We start from the raw sequence: 15,209 nt of genomic DNA, 5'->3' as shown, positions 1-15,209 counted from the left end.
GCAAACCAGAATATCCTCTTCCTGTCTAAGCTGTATATTACTGTGACACCTCAGAGGGGTTGATGTTAATATTGTACTTTTTGTTTTACTTACTCTGCTCCTGATGCTGTCATCTGACTTTTCTATGGCAGAAAAACACTTATTTTGTGCAGGTTTCCAGTTTAAGAGTCAACAACATGTTACAGAAATAGATATAATTGCAACACTTGACTTTAACACCACCTGAGGACTGGTTTAAAAAGTTATATAACATTGTAGTTGTATGTAGATATAAGTGTTATGATATGAACTCCTCCTGTGGGGAACAATAAGTTGAAGCTGCAGTATAAATAAAGAAAAGTTGCAAAAAATATATAAATTATGTCTTAATTAGAGATTTATTCAATGTTTAAATATTTCTTATAGCAACAATTTAAAGGGGACTTGTGAAGTGTTGGTTCCTGGAAAATAAAATGTTACCAAGAACATGATGAGTATAGAGTATGATCTACACACATTTGGATAAATTAACGTGTTCAGATATTAGCAATTATATATTTTTTCTTTTGAAACAATAAACAAACTGCAACTGCACAAAAACATACAAACCGATGATGTGTAACTTGAGTTTATTTGGAAGAGTTATTACATTCACTGCTGAACCCACAGCATTTTGAACCTTAGACGACCGACATCCCAAACACAATGTATGCAAATGGCAGAATGAAAAATCGAAGGTGCAACATTTCCCCAAAGTAATTTTAGTAAATAAGGGGCTTGTTCTTATCAGATGATGAAATGTTCAAAAGACAGGAATTGAACTAACAAAGATAATAAACACAATATACACAGGAACCGATTTCAGTGGTGTTCAATAACACAAAACAAAGAGAACAGGTCAGTGATGCAAAAGATATTTCTGCAGTGTCCGTGGTTAGATTATATAGATTTAGATCATAAAATCCCCCAAAATCGAAATAAAAAAGTAAATATTCTAAAAAAAGTAAATGAAGTAGAGATTTTTTGAGCAGGTATCACACGGGTCAAGATGTGACACAACCAGAGCTATCAAAGGCATCTGTGCGTAAACAGAGTGTTGCTGTCACAACACCTCGGAATGTAAATAAAGTGTCATGTTGTTTGAGGCCTTTTGCTTTCTTGTGCTTCACTGCAGCCAGTTATGAGGTTTACTATTTTTCTCAGATGAGGAGAAGACTCGAAGTTCTTCTGTGTTAACGTCAGGAGCCATTTTCTCTCTCGGTTTGAGTGAATGTGACTCTGAGTGTCCGCCGCAGGGTGAGGTCACTGCTTATCACTACAAAACATGATCTGTGTTCGACAGCTGGATATCCCCCTGTAACAAAACAGCAAATCCTCCTGAACCTTACGACTACGGTAGAAAATACAATCATCTAAAACTAGAATCTCTTAGCTTCGATATTGTCAAATTTCAAAATCCACAACTTTCATACCAAGAGAGGAAACTAGAACATAAGTCACAAGAGGTGAGTTATTTTTGAGAAGGAAGCAAAGCACAACCATAAGAGATCAGGAAGTAAAAAAAAAAAAAAAAAGGACTGTTGGTTTCTGCACCTCATCTCAGCAAGAAACAAATATCAAACATTCTTAGAAAAGGAGAAAGATTAACTTACAAAAGACAATTAAGGCACATACATAGAGGCAGCAATAGACTCAGTGATTACATCTGTGCAAACATCAAGCAACTTGAGTGACTAGGGAGTTTGTGGAGCATCTGAAACTTTAAGCGGAGTGAACACAGACGAACAACTTCTTGTGCTCCTCCCAGTAGTGGAGATCATCGCTGAAGCTCCAGGAGCAGGCCAGGTCCTTGCTGGTTATCACCGTGTGGACCACGCAGTCTCCGGGTAAATTCTCAAACAGGAACTCAGCTACACCCTTCGCCGTGACCTTCTTCTGACTCTCGATCAGCTGCTGGATGCGACTCCCGTCCACAGGCTCAGACGAGGAGCTGTAGGACACCCAGACATTGAGTGTCTCATCCGATGAATGGACCTGGAAGCGACTCTTCCCCGTTGGGCAGTGGAAATCCTTCTTGTTCTTGGCAAAAAAGCCTGAAGGCGACTTGAATACACGCACGGACCAGCCGACCCAGTCGTACTTCTTCTTCAGTTTCTCTATGATAGCATCAGCTAACTGCTGACTGGTTAAGTGCGACTCGTCTCTCACGAGTCGACGGGAATCCAGCTCGGCCTGTTTGGGGAAGCTGACGATGCAGTCTTCGATCACAGCGTTCATTTTACCTTGGATAGTGTTCATCTTCTCACCCCAGTCTTTCAGAAGTGCATCCTCCTCGTCGTATCCCTTCAGAGCGGCGTGGCCCAACAGAGCGATTAGTCCGATGCAGAAAAGCTTCTTTAGTCTGGCGCAGAAGTCTTCCACCGGCCGGCGACTTTTCTCCTCGTAGTTCAGGGTGATCTCCAGCACAGATTCCCCGGAGAAGTTATCTCCAGTCACAACGTTGTAGAGGGTGTTTAGGTTTTTGTCGCCCCCCGTTTTGGCAAAATGCTCCAGGAAAGTCTTCTTCTTGACTTCTCTGAACTTGGGTTTGGCGTTAAGGATGTCCATGTACTTCCTGAACTGGTTGGTGATGTTCTCCTCCAGTGAGAAATACGCAGTATCCACTCCGCTCTTCTTGATCTCATCGTTGATCCGCTTAATCTCCTCAGACACCACATCCAGACGCTCCCGAACTTTCTGAAACTGCTCCTTCATGAACGCGGCCTCTTTGCTCTCCACATTGTCCAGAGCCAGTTTGACAATCGGAGCGGCGATGGAGAAAATGGGGAAGAGGTCACCCGCGATACTGGCCACCACTTCAGCTCCTTGCTCAAACACCTCCATCACAGTCTCCACCATGTCCTTTCTCTCTGCTACTAGCTTCTGTAGCTGGTTTGCCATCTTTGCTGATGTTGTTCCAAGCTGATTCTGACAAGGAAAAACATTGGTGGTTAGAAATAGTTGATCCAGTCAGAGAAATACAACCCGGGCTAAATAAAAAGAGGCGATAGGTGTCAGAAATAGTGACAGAAACAAATGTTGGGTTAAGTAGATTTACTTACAGTTCTGTGGCAGTGTTGTTGGACAGTGGCTCGCTCTCCTGCTCCTCTCACCACACGGTCAAAACTGATAAGGAAAGACAGAAAGAGCCGAGTGAGCTTCAGAGCCGACTGCTGGTCACACCCAGTGAGCAATGAGTCAACAATGCAAAGGGAATTCAGCAGTGACGGAAGAGCAGTGTGCGTTTAACTGTTACGTCACTAGTCGGAAATAAACAGTTTCATTAAAAGGCTCATGAAAGTTCAAAGTTTATATTTTGAACTTTGTGAGAAAAGTGAAACGAGCAAAGCACAATTTATTTCCCTTAGTAAACTATGACTTTCTGGAATATTAGGAAACATTGAGGAGCTTCAATACCAAGCCTAACCAGGACTACTACTAAAATACATTATATGGTCAAATAATATACTGTAAAATAGGAAATGATGTCAAAAAGAAACCTTTAAAAAGGTTCAGTGTGTAGACTTTAGCGACATCTAGTGGTGAAGTTGCATGTTGCAGCTCACCTCACCCTCCCCTTCCAAACATGAAAGAGAGCCTGCGGTAGCCTTCAGTCGTCATAAAAACTCAAAAGGGGTTTAGTTTGTCCAGTTTGGGCTACTGCAAAAAACATGGCGGCCTCCATAGAGAGGACCCACTACTGATGTAAATATAAAGTATTTAAATATAAAGTAATTAATCATAAAGGCCCCATTCTAGAGTAAAGAAAACAACAATTCGTACAATTTAGATGAAACACACAAATTAAAACGTCTCAAGTATTATTTCATATTCACTTTCTGCCAATAGATCCCTTTCACATAAATCTTACACACTCGACCTTTAAGAATTCATGCGTAAAAGAATAGTTTAACCTCTTGGGAAATTTGCTCTCTTGCCCAGACTTAGGGGAGAAAATGGAAACCACTGTCACATTCATCTATTAAATATGAAACCATTTAGCTTAGCCTAGCATAAAGATTTTACTTTACTGGTTTTTAAAACAAACAGGATAAAGTGGCTGGTATGTGGAATTTATTACCATACATAGACAAGCTGGCTATCTTAGCTTAGCATATTTTAGCTTGCAGGTTAGATAAACCTTTGTTAACCTGACTCACTCTCTTGTTTATCTCAAGATGAATTCCTAAAAATGACAAACTACTCCTTTAACTTTGAGCCAAACCAGACGAGAGGTCCTAAAAGTGCTTATATGTCACGTTTAACAAATCCATTTCCAGGACAAGTAAGATAACGGCATCTGCTGATAAAGACTGAAAGCTAGAAGCTGGACCTTGAGTTGGGATTGTTTTGTTTAACAGTCTGTTGTTTTTCTGTGTGAAAATCTACTGCATTTTCACCAGGAATCTCAACTATTTATCGTAGTAATGACGCATAAAATAATTAAAGCAAGTATTCTGTCATGCTCGGGGATGACAGCTACTTCCTGTCTTGCACTTTGTCACCTTAAATACAAGATGAGCACATGACTTGGAAAATCTAACACAGACACTGAGAGTAGGAACAGATGATTTCACAGGCATGCTCAGACATGTCCTTCTACAAAACTGGAAACCGGTTATTTGGGTGGAATTATTGACAATCTGGTACGAATTTGCCTGCACAAATAGTCACAGGGCCTCACAGAGTCAGATCATATTTCATTGCTGTTTTGAACCTCGTCCCATGTTAATGTTTATGTCTTGTTCGGGTTTCTGGGTTTCGTGAGGCAGCAGCTGCAGCAGCACAGTTTGCTCCCTCCGCCTCAGTCGATACGAAGGCAGCGGGCGTGGGAAGTGATAAAGTGGACGAGGTGAAACCTGCTGGGCAAGGGTGCATTTTACAGTGGAACTCAGCAAGTTACCACGGCAACAAGACAATGGAAAGTAGTCTGTCAGCTAGTTCGTCCCTCTGCTGAGGTCCGCTCGGCCCCGGGGGGGGGGGGGGGGGGGGGGGGGGGGGTTATCTGGCTACACTGCAGAAGATTACAGGGGGAAGATAAGAACTGTTCCTCAGTCTGATGCATCGCACACGTCTGCAGCCGCGACAGATTCTATAACTGTGATTACATTTCAACATCAGACCAAAGATGACTCACCTTACGTCTTAAAGTTAAACAGTTTGATATCTTGTGAAATGTGGTGATAGACTTACTTAGTACATTACTCGTATGACCGTACAGTAAAAGCTTAGTTCATAACCTGACTCAGTCCACCGGGCGACACAATCTGTCAACAACCACCTCTAAAATCAAGTAACTAACATATTATGTCTCAATCTTTTAATCTGCAACAAAAACCAAAGTGTAAAATCGCCCCATTGTGACTATTTGTTGGTTTCGGAGCAGTGACTCAACGCCCAACGTAAAAAACAACATCAGCTGTATTTAGCATTCAGTTCTGTGCTTGTGAAACAAACAATATCCAGTTTGTTATTCAATGAGCTTCAGAGGAGCTGTCAGGTTTATATCTTTCAACATAGCCAGGCTAGCAGTTCCCCCCTGTTTCCAGTCTTTATGCTAAGCTACAGATGCAGCTTCATTCAGACTTGCCATGTAACTGAAATAAAAAGAAATAAACAAACTATTTCTTTAAGTCATTTGAACATCAACAACTGAGATCTGAAATGAGAGCGAGCTACATTTGTGAGATGAAAGATGCAAAATGCTTGAATAATTTCCTTGTAAGATTTGACAACAGACACAACAAAGTACACGAGATTCCATTAGGATGTCAGGGCATTGACAGTTACTGCATCTTATTTGATTTGACCGTGATAACCCTGTGATTCCTGTTTTCCACTGATCTGTTCTGTCTCCATTTCTCTCTCTCTCTCATCCTCCCAGAGGTTGTGGAGCTGCAGTCTTAAGTGCACGTGAGGCCCCTTTACACAGTTAATTCAAACATAAAAGTGCTCTGAGGAATCACACTGCGGTGCAGAAACTAACGGAACAGAGACTATTGATAATCACAGGCAGCACAGAATTTCCCTTGTATGTCCATTAATATTCAGACATAGTGGAAATACACATTGTACTGTAAAAAGTACAATTTCGACGCACTTCATTTTTTTACTTATTCCCATTGTGTGGTATTACCTATTCCCCACTAGGAGACACGTTACAGATTAAAAATACATATTATAATCCTAAAAAATACAAACAATATTTAAAGATTAAACCACTTACAATAAAGCAAGTGTCTCGATGGGATCCTTTGACACACTTGAGATGAGAGCAATTATACTAAAAACTATCATTTCCACTCTAGTTATTCTCCTTTAAATAACTGTGCAAGATCACGTTTACCAAAGCCAGTAGTTTATAAGAATGCAAACAAATAAAATAGAGAACAAACCTATTTAAGCTTTCAAATAAAGAAGTGCAAACTACTTCCACCTCAGCTGCAACAGCAAGATTCTGCAAAATGAAACATCCGTATCAACAATATTACAATATAATCACATATCAGTCAGAGTACCTTTACTGAGCAGTACCTTAATATTTTATGTACATGTTGCTGATAATACATTTGTACTTTTATATTAGTGACATGTCATATTTGATGGTTATTTTATGGTATTGGTATTAGTAGTAAATATCAGAAACTGTTAATATACCAGTTTATGAAATGCAATGATCTCAAATAACATGTTTCCCTTATAGACATTTTATAAATACTACTTCCTCTCACAGAATTAGGACTAAAAGCAAAATGAAACCAGTCTGAACACATCAGGTGCTGGAAACCGTTTGGCTCTGGACAGATTCTAAACACTTCATGTCTCAGATTCTTCCTCTGAACACAAACACGAGCTGCGTCCCCCCCCCCCCCCCCCGAGTCAGCTGACTCTCCCTCAGCCAGACGTGGCCGCAGAGAGAGAGAGAGAGAGAGAGAGAGAGAAACCCTCTCCAACGTTAATGCGCCTGTTAATGGAGAACATATCGATCCCACACAGTACAAGGCCTCTAATTGTATCATCTCTTCCAGCCGGAGGACAGAGAAGCAAACAAACATGGCAGGTTAACACCACAGATTGAGCTTTGGTTACCAGCACGTGGACGACGCCTTAAAAGTTGGACGCTTCCTGGAAAAAGTGAAGCGGAGCTGGCAACCAACGCCCCACAACAAGAGAGACACTTAAAAGTTTAAACTGCGTTAAAAATATGAGCAGATTCATCCAATCACCTGCTTCACTTCATTACACGAAGCTGCTTTTATGAGATGTGAGTAAGTTTGGAGTTTTAAAGGCAGCGCTCGTGCGTAAAAGAGGAAAAGACGCACGGTTATGTAAACGAGAAACTCGAGTAAAGTGGATGAAAGTGAAGCGAACATTTCCCCACTAACGTGTCCCGGTCATTGCTTCGCAGTTACTCGACGCGTCCCTGTTCACTTTGAGAGGTTTAGATCGGACTCACCTTGAAGAGTTTGCGGAAGAAGTTCACAGAGACTTCCAGAGAGTTTGTCTTCCTATTGGTCATGTGTCTCCTCGCGTTAACAGAGCAGAGTCACACCCAGTCAAACAGAAACACACAAAATAAACTTGGGCGGTGGAGCCGGAAAAAAAAACCCAGTTGTGTGAGCATAACAGGTTGTTGCTGTAGCTGTTATTCATTCTGAGGAAACCTCCACCCTTTTGATAAACAGTGACATGTTGGCTGAAATCCAGAAGGTGCTGTTAAATAACCCGAGTAACGACCAGTGATGACAGGAACGTTCATATTGGTTGTTTATTAAAAATCAGAGTGAAATATACATTCGTGTCTCGGTAAATGTTTTTAGAAGTTTTCCCCCGCAGCCCTATGTTGCACCAAAAGCAGCGACAAATAAAAAAAATGTTCTTTAATTAAATACACATTTGTATCCAGGAGTGGTCACAGGAGGTATTAAATGGCTTAAGGGATAACAGGTACCGTAGATATATCAGCTAGCAGACTGATATCTTCATATTTCCCACCCCCGCTCATATCTAATCTTTATATGGTTCATTACACTTAAAGGTAAGGTTGGTTTCATCAATTAAAGAGGACAGGACCGATCATTTCATTTTGTCAGGCAGTGCACGTTCATGTATTTTGTAGCTTTGACAAGAAGGCCAATGGGAGGAGGGGGGTGGGATTTATCGGTTGAATATTTTCCAGAATAACCAACCCGAACTTTAAGTCTGGCACCGAGATGCAAGGCCCCCCGGAATTTCTATAACACCCTGAAGCTGCTGTATCATCAAGCAGAGGGAAGATTTACACTGTTTGTAAAAGAATACATTTTAAAGTGAGCAGACAGAGCGGATTATGCATCAACACAGACAATATTTACGACTAAATGTCTTTTTTTGATTTATCTGATTTCCGGACATTCATGAATGTATTTGTAGCTTGATTCTTCGTGGAGGCAGCTACAGCTTATGTGTATCTTTTCCTCTTGGCCTACTCAGGGTGGATACACAGGTAGGCACTCTTGTCTTTTCCAAAGTAGTAACAATCCTCATGGAAGTTGTTGGTCTCCACCACCTCCTTGTAATGGCTGACAGCGTGGACCAGGCAGTTGGGGAAGCTCTTGTGCAAAGTCAGAGCCACCGTCTTCATGTTCCCCTTCAGCTTCGGCTCCTCCAGCTGCTCCTGGATCTGTTTCTTGCTGATGGGCTTGGGGTTGACACAGAAGGAGACCACCACTTTGATCTTGTTCTTGGTCAAAACGTCAAACCAGTTGGCGCCTTCAGTGCTGTGGTAGTTCTTTCCTGCCAGCCAGTTGAAAAAGCAAACATGCTCCTGGTCTCTGAAGGCCCTGATGGACCAGTTCACCCAGTCGTATTTCTTAACAAGTGAATCCAGGAGGGATTTGGTCAAGTTGGCGTCAACAGTGCCGGAATTCTCCTGAAGCTGGTGCTCCATGTCCACCTTGGCTTGCTCTGCAAAGTTATCTGTACAGTCATCCACTGCGGCTTTCATTAGGTTCTCCACGTCCTCCATGCGTCCCTGCCACTTCTTCACCATGTCCTCGCCCACTGCCCCTTCCTTGAGGGAAGCATGGCCCATGACGGCGATAATGCCCACTACAAAAAGCTTCTTCAGGCGGGCACAGAAATCCTCAACTGCTCGTCTGCTTCTCTGCTCTGTGGCGACTACTGTTTCCAGCAGAGGGTCTCCTGAGGTGTTCTCCCCGGTGACGGAATTGTAAAGCGAGTCCAAGTTCAAGTCGCTCTCTGTGTTCTCGTATTGGCTGAGGAACATCTGCATCTTCAACTCCCGGAACTTCGGCTTGGCGTTGACGAAGTCCTGGAACTTTTCGTACTGGCTGAGAATATGTACCTCTCGATCAAAGTTCTGCTTGTTCATCGACGTCTTCTGCAGCACCAGGACAATTTTATCGACCTCATTTTGGATTCCCTGGAGTTGCTGGTTGACGATTTCAAATTGTTGGGTCAGGTAGCGAGCCTCTTTGCCATCCGGGTTGCTGAGAAGCTCGGCCGTAGCCACGAACACGGCCTCCAGCAGGGGATGAAGCTGGCCCACTGTGGCAGCGAGCACCTCGGAGGCTTGCCCCATGATCTCCACACCTTTCTCAATCTTGTCCCTGTTCTGGACGAGCCAATCTCCCACACTGTTCATCTTTGCACTATGTTTTATTAGCTAACTAAGCTAATGTGTTTTCCACAGCCAGAGACCTTGGTGGTGCCTGAAAGCAGAAGAAACACGACACCCTTGTAAAGTTCATGATAGTGTGACTTTATGGCATTTCAGATTTGGCAAAGCAAAAGCAATCAGCTGATATGAAGTCATTCTTTTCTCACAGGACATTTTCCTGACAAACTAAATCCTACAATGGAGCCAGCAGCAGGTCATGTCAGCACATGTAGGCATCGAGTTGCATTAGCCTCAGCTAATGACAGGGACTCGTTTTTTTAAACCTTGGTGGCATTGACAAAATAAAAAAAGGAGCTCATTAAGATACGCAAACAAGGCAAATATGGATGGCAGCTCAGAACAAATATCAAACATGGTTTGTGTGCTCATGAATTATGACGTGAGGTCTTGTGCAACATTGCAGCACTGGCCCTCCTGGGTGTCATTATTTCACTGGTCTAACAATAGCAAACACCCAAAACTAACACAGATGTTCACAACATGGGGAAAAAGGAGGGGATTTACGCTGGTCACGGTAATATGGTACCTGGCGTAAAATATGACCTAACTCGTTTCTCTAGTTCCCTGGAATCAATATCCAGTTGAGAGAAAGGCACACCCAGGGCTGAGGAGAAAATCCCCACCACTGCACTTGTTCAATAATGATATAAATTGAACGTGTAATTACACAACAGAATGAAATCCCATTCTGCCAAAAAATGTAATAAATAACATTGAAGGAAAAATACTTACTGAGTAATTATCTTGCTTTGTGCTTGGAAATATCTTCTAAAGTTTGTCAACAGCAGAGAATTTTAACTTTTATGGAAAGATTAAGTATAAAATCAATGAATATAATAAAGGCCACGTTCCTTCTTTCCTTCTTTCTTTCTTTCTTTCTTTCTTTCTTTCTTTCGTAATTTGTAGAACATTAAAAGTGATGGTAAATTGGTGAAGTAGATGATGTGGATGCAGAATCAAGAATTAGAGCAGAAGATGATAAAACTCACCTGTCTAGTTAAATATCCAGTGGGATAGAGTCCAGTTATCCAGTAGTCCAGCTGTACCTGTGAGCACCAGCCTCTTTGGGATGTATTTATAGTCTCTCTCTCTCTCTCTCTCTCTCTCTCTCTCTCTCTCTCTCTCTCTCTCTGTCTCTCTCTCTCTCTCTCTCTCTCTTTCTCTCTCTCTCTCTGTCTCTCTCTCTCTCTCTCTCTCTCTCTCTCTCTCTCTCTCTGTCTCTCTCTCTCTCTCTCTCTCTCTCTCTCTCTCTCTCTCTCTCTGTCTCTCTCTCTCTCTCTCTCTCTTTCTCTCTCTCTGTCTCTCTCTCTCTCCCTCCAAGTACCTGTCTGTCGCTCGCTCGTCACTCCTTCTTTAGAACTCCTCCATCCCGTTCTAGGATTCCTCAGAAACCCAGTCAGAGGGATCACGGGCCGGCACTGACACAGATAACATCCTGTAAACACTCCCCATGCAGGGACACCATGCACCCTGGGAAAAAAAAATAATTTGTTGCTAATTTTTGTACACACACACACACACACACACACACACACACACACACACACACACACACACACGCACTGTCAAGGCCTGAGTGGGACGACCTCACTTGCTCCCTCCCAGTGTTGTGCCGGGTGTTTGTTTCCCAGACAAAAAACATCTAAAGAGCTGAACTTATGCTGCCAAAGAAAACGATTTGCACAACACTCACATGTAGCGTCCCCACATTTGGAGCCCGAGACGTCGGCCTGTTTATGAGGCTCTGGCTGCAGCATCGATGGAAAGTGTTGGATTTGTAGAGACGCTTTGCCTTTGTTGTCTGTGGCTGTGTGGGCTCGCCAGGTGGAAACATGGGTGAACTATTTGAGATAATGACAGCCAGCTGAGGGGAAACTGGCAGGAAGCGTTGTGTGCATTTGAACCAGATATTAGAAAAGCTAACTGCAGGGAATCTCTTTCATGATTCATAATCGGGTCGTTTTATGGTAAATTTTTTAATGCTTTCATTTATAAGTACTAGTGGAAATCTAAACCTGCCTCTTTTGGTTGCAGTTTTCTTCCTGAAACTGTAAAAGTGACCTGCAGGAACCGAGCCACAGCGAGTACAGAGCACTGGTCGCCTGGTAATTCAAAAGTTTAATAATATTCAACTAATCGATTTTAAAAATCGCACCAAATTCGACACTGGGGCCCTTAACAACACACAAGCCAAATTTTGAAGCCAATAAATTCTCAAGATTTCTGGAATTAATAGATAGAGTTGACACTAATGTTTACAGTTTCAAGAGATATGATTCCACCAATATCCCCAAAATATGAATATCTGCAGTCATTGCATTCATTTGTGTTGATTCATATAAACATACTGAAAAATAAAAAATCACTACGTTGCTTGGTTTCTTTGTAGTAAATGTATATTCTATCCTATCAAGTACAAAAGACGAAAATACAAAATGTAATTTCTTTATTGATACATTTATTTAATTTTTCATTGCTGTTTTCTCTCTGATGATAATAAACATAATGACAAGATCCAGTCCCAGAGGCCGTGCTCTCTCTTGTTTGTCTGGATAAATGATGAATGACTTCCTCGTCCAAGGAAGCTATATTGACCACGTCTTATCTTTTTGACCTTGTCAAAGCTCCCAGGAAAAGCCCCCGGTGGCTCATCACAGGGCAGAAGATACACAGTGTTTTCTGGAAACAGCGGGTTGGTGGTGTTTGAGAACATCAATAGCACTATACCGGAGAGCATTAGAGAGAGATGAACGATCATAAGACAGAAGCTCAAACAGGCAGATAAAGATGCTAAGCCTGAAATACAAGGCTTCATTTTGGCAGAGCTTTAAACAGAGCTCTGCAAAATGTTAATGAGCTGCTCAAGCCCGGACTCGGTGCCAATTTATCGTGCTTACTGTTGCACAAACTGCACAAAACTGCACAACCTAATTGGTTTTGTTTCGTGTACTACATGCCCACTGACAGTTTCTCTCGTGTCCTGTACATGTCGCCAGAGGCAGAGAGAAAGTTGGTCCGTGTCCAGATTATTATCATTTCCCTCGAAACTGCAGGTATTTGAACGCTAGGAGAGGATATATTTAAATGTGCAGAGAAATCCTGATGAGCTGCTGAGGTGTAAATTGCTGAAATAGCATCTGTCCACTGTGTGATTTAAAAATCTCATTACCAGCTGGCATTGAGAAAAATAATCCATGTAAAATGATTTGTTGTTATAGAGTAAAACATTCACTTCTGCTTATTGCAAATATTTCATCACTACTTTCTTGCAGCCGCAGAAGAAAGTTAAAACCTTAATATCGCAGCGTGCTCACATAAAAAAGTGATAATAAATCTTTCATAAGATATCAGCATCAAACCAAAAGCAAACCACGTAAATGAATGAGCAAAGAATGAACCGTTAGACCCTGTTTACACCTGGAATCAGGACGGGGTGTGTCAGGAGTCATGAGTCATGAGTTGGGGCATCAAAGTTGTTAGAATTAATCCTAATGGGGTCATGAATGATCATCATCATTCACGTGGAACATGAAAGTCTGGACAACATTTCCTGCCAATCCATCCAATAATTGTAGAGATTTTCAGTCTCCACACCAAGATTTAAAATTGTCACTTTCTCTTCGTCTCTAAATTCCTCCTTTGAGTAATTGTAGTGATGATGTCAGCAGATGTTTTCTAGCGGGAACGCCTCTGGTTTTGGTTTGAAGGTGTTTTCAGTCTGAGTAACTCTGGGTTTCCCGCTCCGCTCTCCAGATGTTTCCGGGTCACAGTGAACCGGGCGTCCAGCGACACACCAGCAGAGAGGACAGGGACGGAGGGAAAGTGCTTCCTCAGTCAGTATCATGGGCAGTTTAGTGGAAAATATAAGTGACAGAACTTCTATCAGATCCTCGTTGATGATTGTTCGCTGCTTATCTTATTCTGTAGCTTGAGCAGTGGGTATAAAGTCCCAATGAGATCAGGTTTTACCTTAATTAAGGACTTTTAAAAGCAGAGAAATTAACATTATCACCCAAAAAATAATATATATTTACGACTAAATGTCTTTATCTGATTTATCTGATTTCCGGACATTCATGAATGTATTTGTAGCTTGATTCTTCGTGTAGGCAGCTACAGTTTATGTGTATATTTTCCTCTTGGCCTACTCAGGGTGGATACACAGGTAGGCTCTCTTGTCTTTTCCAAAGTAGTAACAATCCTCATGGAAGTTGTTGGTCTCCACCACCTCCTTGTAATGGCTGACAGCGTGGACCAGGCAGTTGGGTAAGCTCTTGTGCAAAGTCAGAGCCACCGTCATCATGTTCCCCTTCATCTTCTGCACCTCCAGCTGCTCCTGGATCTGTCTCTTGTTGATGGGCTTGGGGTTGACACAGAAGGAGACCACCACTTTGATCTTGTTCTTGGTCAAAACGTCAAACCAGTTGGCGCCTCCGCTGCCGTGGTACTTCTTTCCTGCCAGCCAGTTGAAAAAGAAAACGCGCTCCTTGTCGCTGAAGGCCCTGATGGACCAGTTCACCCAGTCGTATTTCTTAACAAGTGAATCCAGGAGGGATTTGGTCAAGTTGGCGTCAACAGTGCCGGAATTCTCCTGAAGCTGTTGCTCCATGTCCATCTTGGCTTGCTCTGCAAAGTTCTCTGTACAGTCATCCACTGCGGCTTTCATTAGGTTCTCCACGTCCTCCATGCGTCCCTGCCACTTCTTCACCATGTCCTCGCCCACTGCCCCTTCCTTGAGGGCAGCATGGCCCATGACGGCAATAATGCCCACTACAAAAAGCTTCTTCAGGCGGGCACAGAAATCCTCAACTGCTCGTCTGCTTCTCTGCTCTGTGGCGACTACTGTTTCCAGCAGAGGGTCTCCTGAGGTGTTCTCCCCGGTGACGGAATTGTAAAGCGAGTCCAAGTTCAAGTCGCTCTCTGTGTTCTCGTAATGGCTGAGGAACTTCTGCATCTTCTTCTCCCGGAACTTCGGCTTGGCGTTGACGAAGTCCTGGAACTTTTCGTACTGGCTGAGCATCTGTGCCTCTCGATCAAAGTTCTGCTTGTTCATCGACGTCTTCTGCAGCTCCAGGGCAATTTTATCGATCTCATCTTGGATTCCCTCGAGTTGCTGGTTGACGATTTCAAATTGTTGGGTCAGGTAGCGAGCCTCTTTGCCATCCGGGTTGCTGAGAAGCTCGGCCGAAGCCACGAACACGGCCTCCAGCACGGGATGAAGCTGGCCCACTGTGGAAGCGAGCACCTCGGAGGCTTGCCCCATGATCTCCACACCTTTCTCAATCTTGTCCCTGTTCTGGACGAGCCAATCTGCCACACTGTTCATCTTTGCACTATGTTTTATTAGCTAACTAAGCTAATATGATTTCCACAGCCAGAGACCTTGGTGGTGCCTGAAAGAAGAAGAAACACGACACCCTTGTAAAGTTCATGATAGTGTGACTTTATGGCATTTCAGATTTGGCAAAGCAAAAGCAATCAGCTGATATGAAGTCATTCTTTTCTCACA

General features: G+C 42.8%; 3 protein-coding genes across 4 annotated transcripts in view; all 3 read right to left on the bottom strand.

The window, feature by feature from the left end:
• Positions 1 to 591: 591 nt before the first annotated feature.
• On the bottom strand, positions 592 to 7,596 carry rpz4 (rapunzel 4). Its single transcript, XM_034610091.1, has 3 exons — positions 7,475 to 7,596; positions 3,081 to 3,144; positions 592 to 2,946 (listed from the first exon to the last, which is right to left on the bottom strand). The coding sequence occupies exon 3, from the start codon at positions 2,917 to 2,919 to the stop codon at positions 1,741 to 1,743; it is 1,179 nt and encodes a 392-aa protein (XP_034465982.1). The 5' UTR covers positions 2,920 to 2,946; positions 3,081 to 3,144; positions 7,475 to 7,596; the 3' UTR covers positions 592 to 1,740.
• Positions 7,597 to 7,907: 311 nt separating this feature from the next.
• On the bottom strand, positions 7,908 to 10,838 carry LOC117776274. Its single transcript, XM_034610090.1, has 2 exons — positions 10,690 to 10,838; positions 7,908 to 9,731 (listed from the first exon to the last, which is right to left on the bottom strand). The coding sequence occupies exon 2, from the start codon at positions 9,662 to 9,664 to the stop codon at positions 8,483 to 8,485; it is 1,182 nt and encodes a 393-aa protein (XP_034465981.1). The 5' UTR covers positions 9,665 to 9,731; positions 10,690 to 10,838; the 3' UTR covers positions 7,908 to 8,482.
• Positions 10,839 to 13,839: 3,001 nt separating this feature from the next.
• Positions 13,840 to 15,209, bottom strand: part of rpz5 (rapunzel 5) — a 2,944-nt gene continuing 1,574 nt past the window's right edge. For both annotated transcript variants that reach the window (XM_034610088.1, XM_034610089.1), the window contains exon 2: positions 13,840 to 15,093. In XM_034610088.1, the coding sequence (XP_034465979.1) occupies positions 13,845 to 15,026 (1,182 nt within the window). In that variant the 5' untranslated portion in view covers positions 15,027 to 15,093 and the 3' untranslated portion in view covers positions 13,840 to 13,844. The remainder of the gene's footprint in view (positions 15,094 to 15,209) is intronic.

This window comes from Hippoglossus hippoglossus, chromosome 16 (genome assembly GCF_009819705.1).
Source record: "Hippoglossus hippoglossus isolate fHipHip1 chromosome 16, fHipHip1.pri, whole genome shotgun sequence".
Taxonomy (NCBI): domain Eukaryota; kingdom Metazoa; phylum Chordata; class Actinopteri; order Pleuronectiformes; family Pleuronectidae; genus Hippoglossus; species Hippoglossus hippoglossus.
The sequence above is the reverse complement of the archived record's forward strand: the minus strand, read 5'-3'. Positions and strand labels throughout refer to the sequence as shown.

Bases quoted from the DNA above. Each gene is read 5' to 3' on its own strand.
- LOC117776274 (XM_034610090.1), bottom strand. From the start codon at position 9,664: ATGAACAGTGTGGGAGATTGGCTCGTCCAGAACAGGGACAAGATTGAG.
- rpz4 (XM_034610091.1), bottom strand. From the start codon at position 2,919: ATGGCAAACCAGCTACAGAAGCTAGTAGCAGAGAGAAAGGACATGGTG.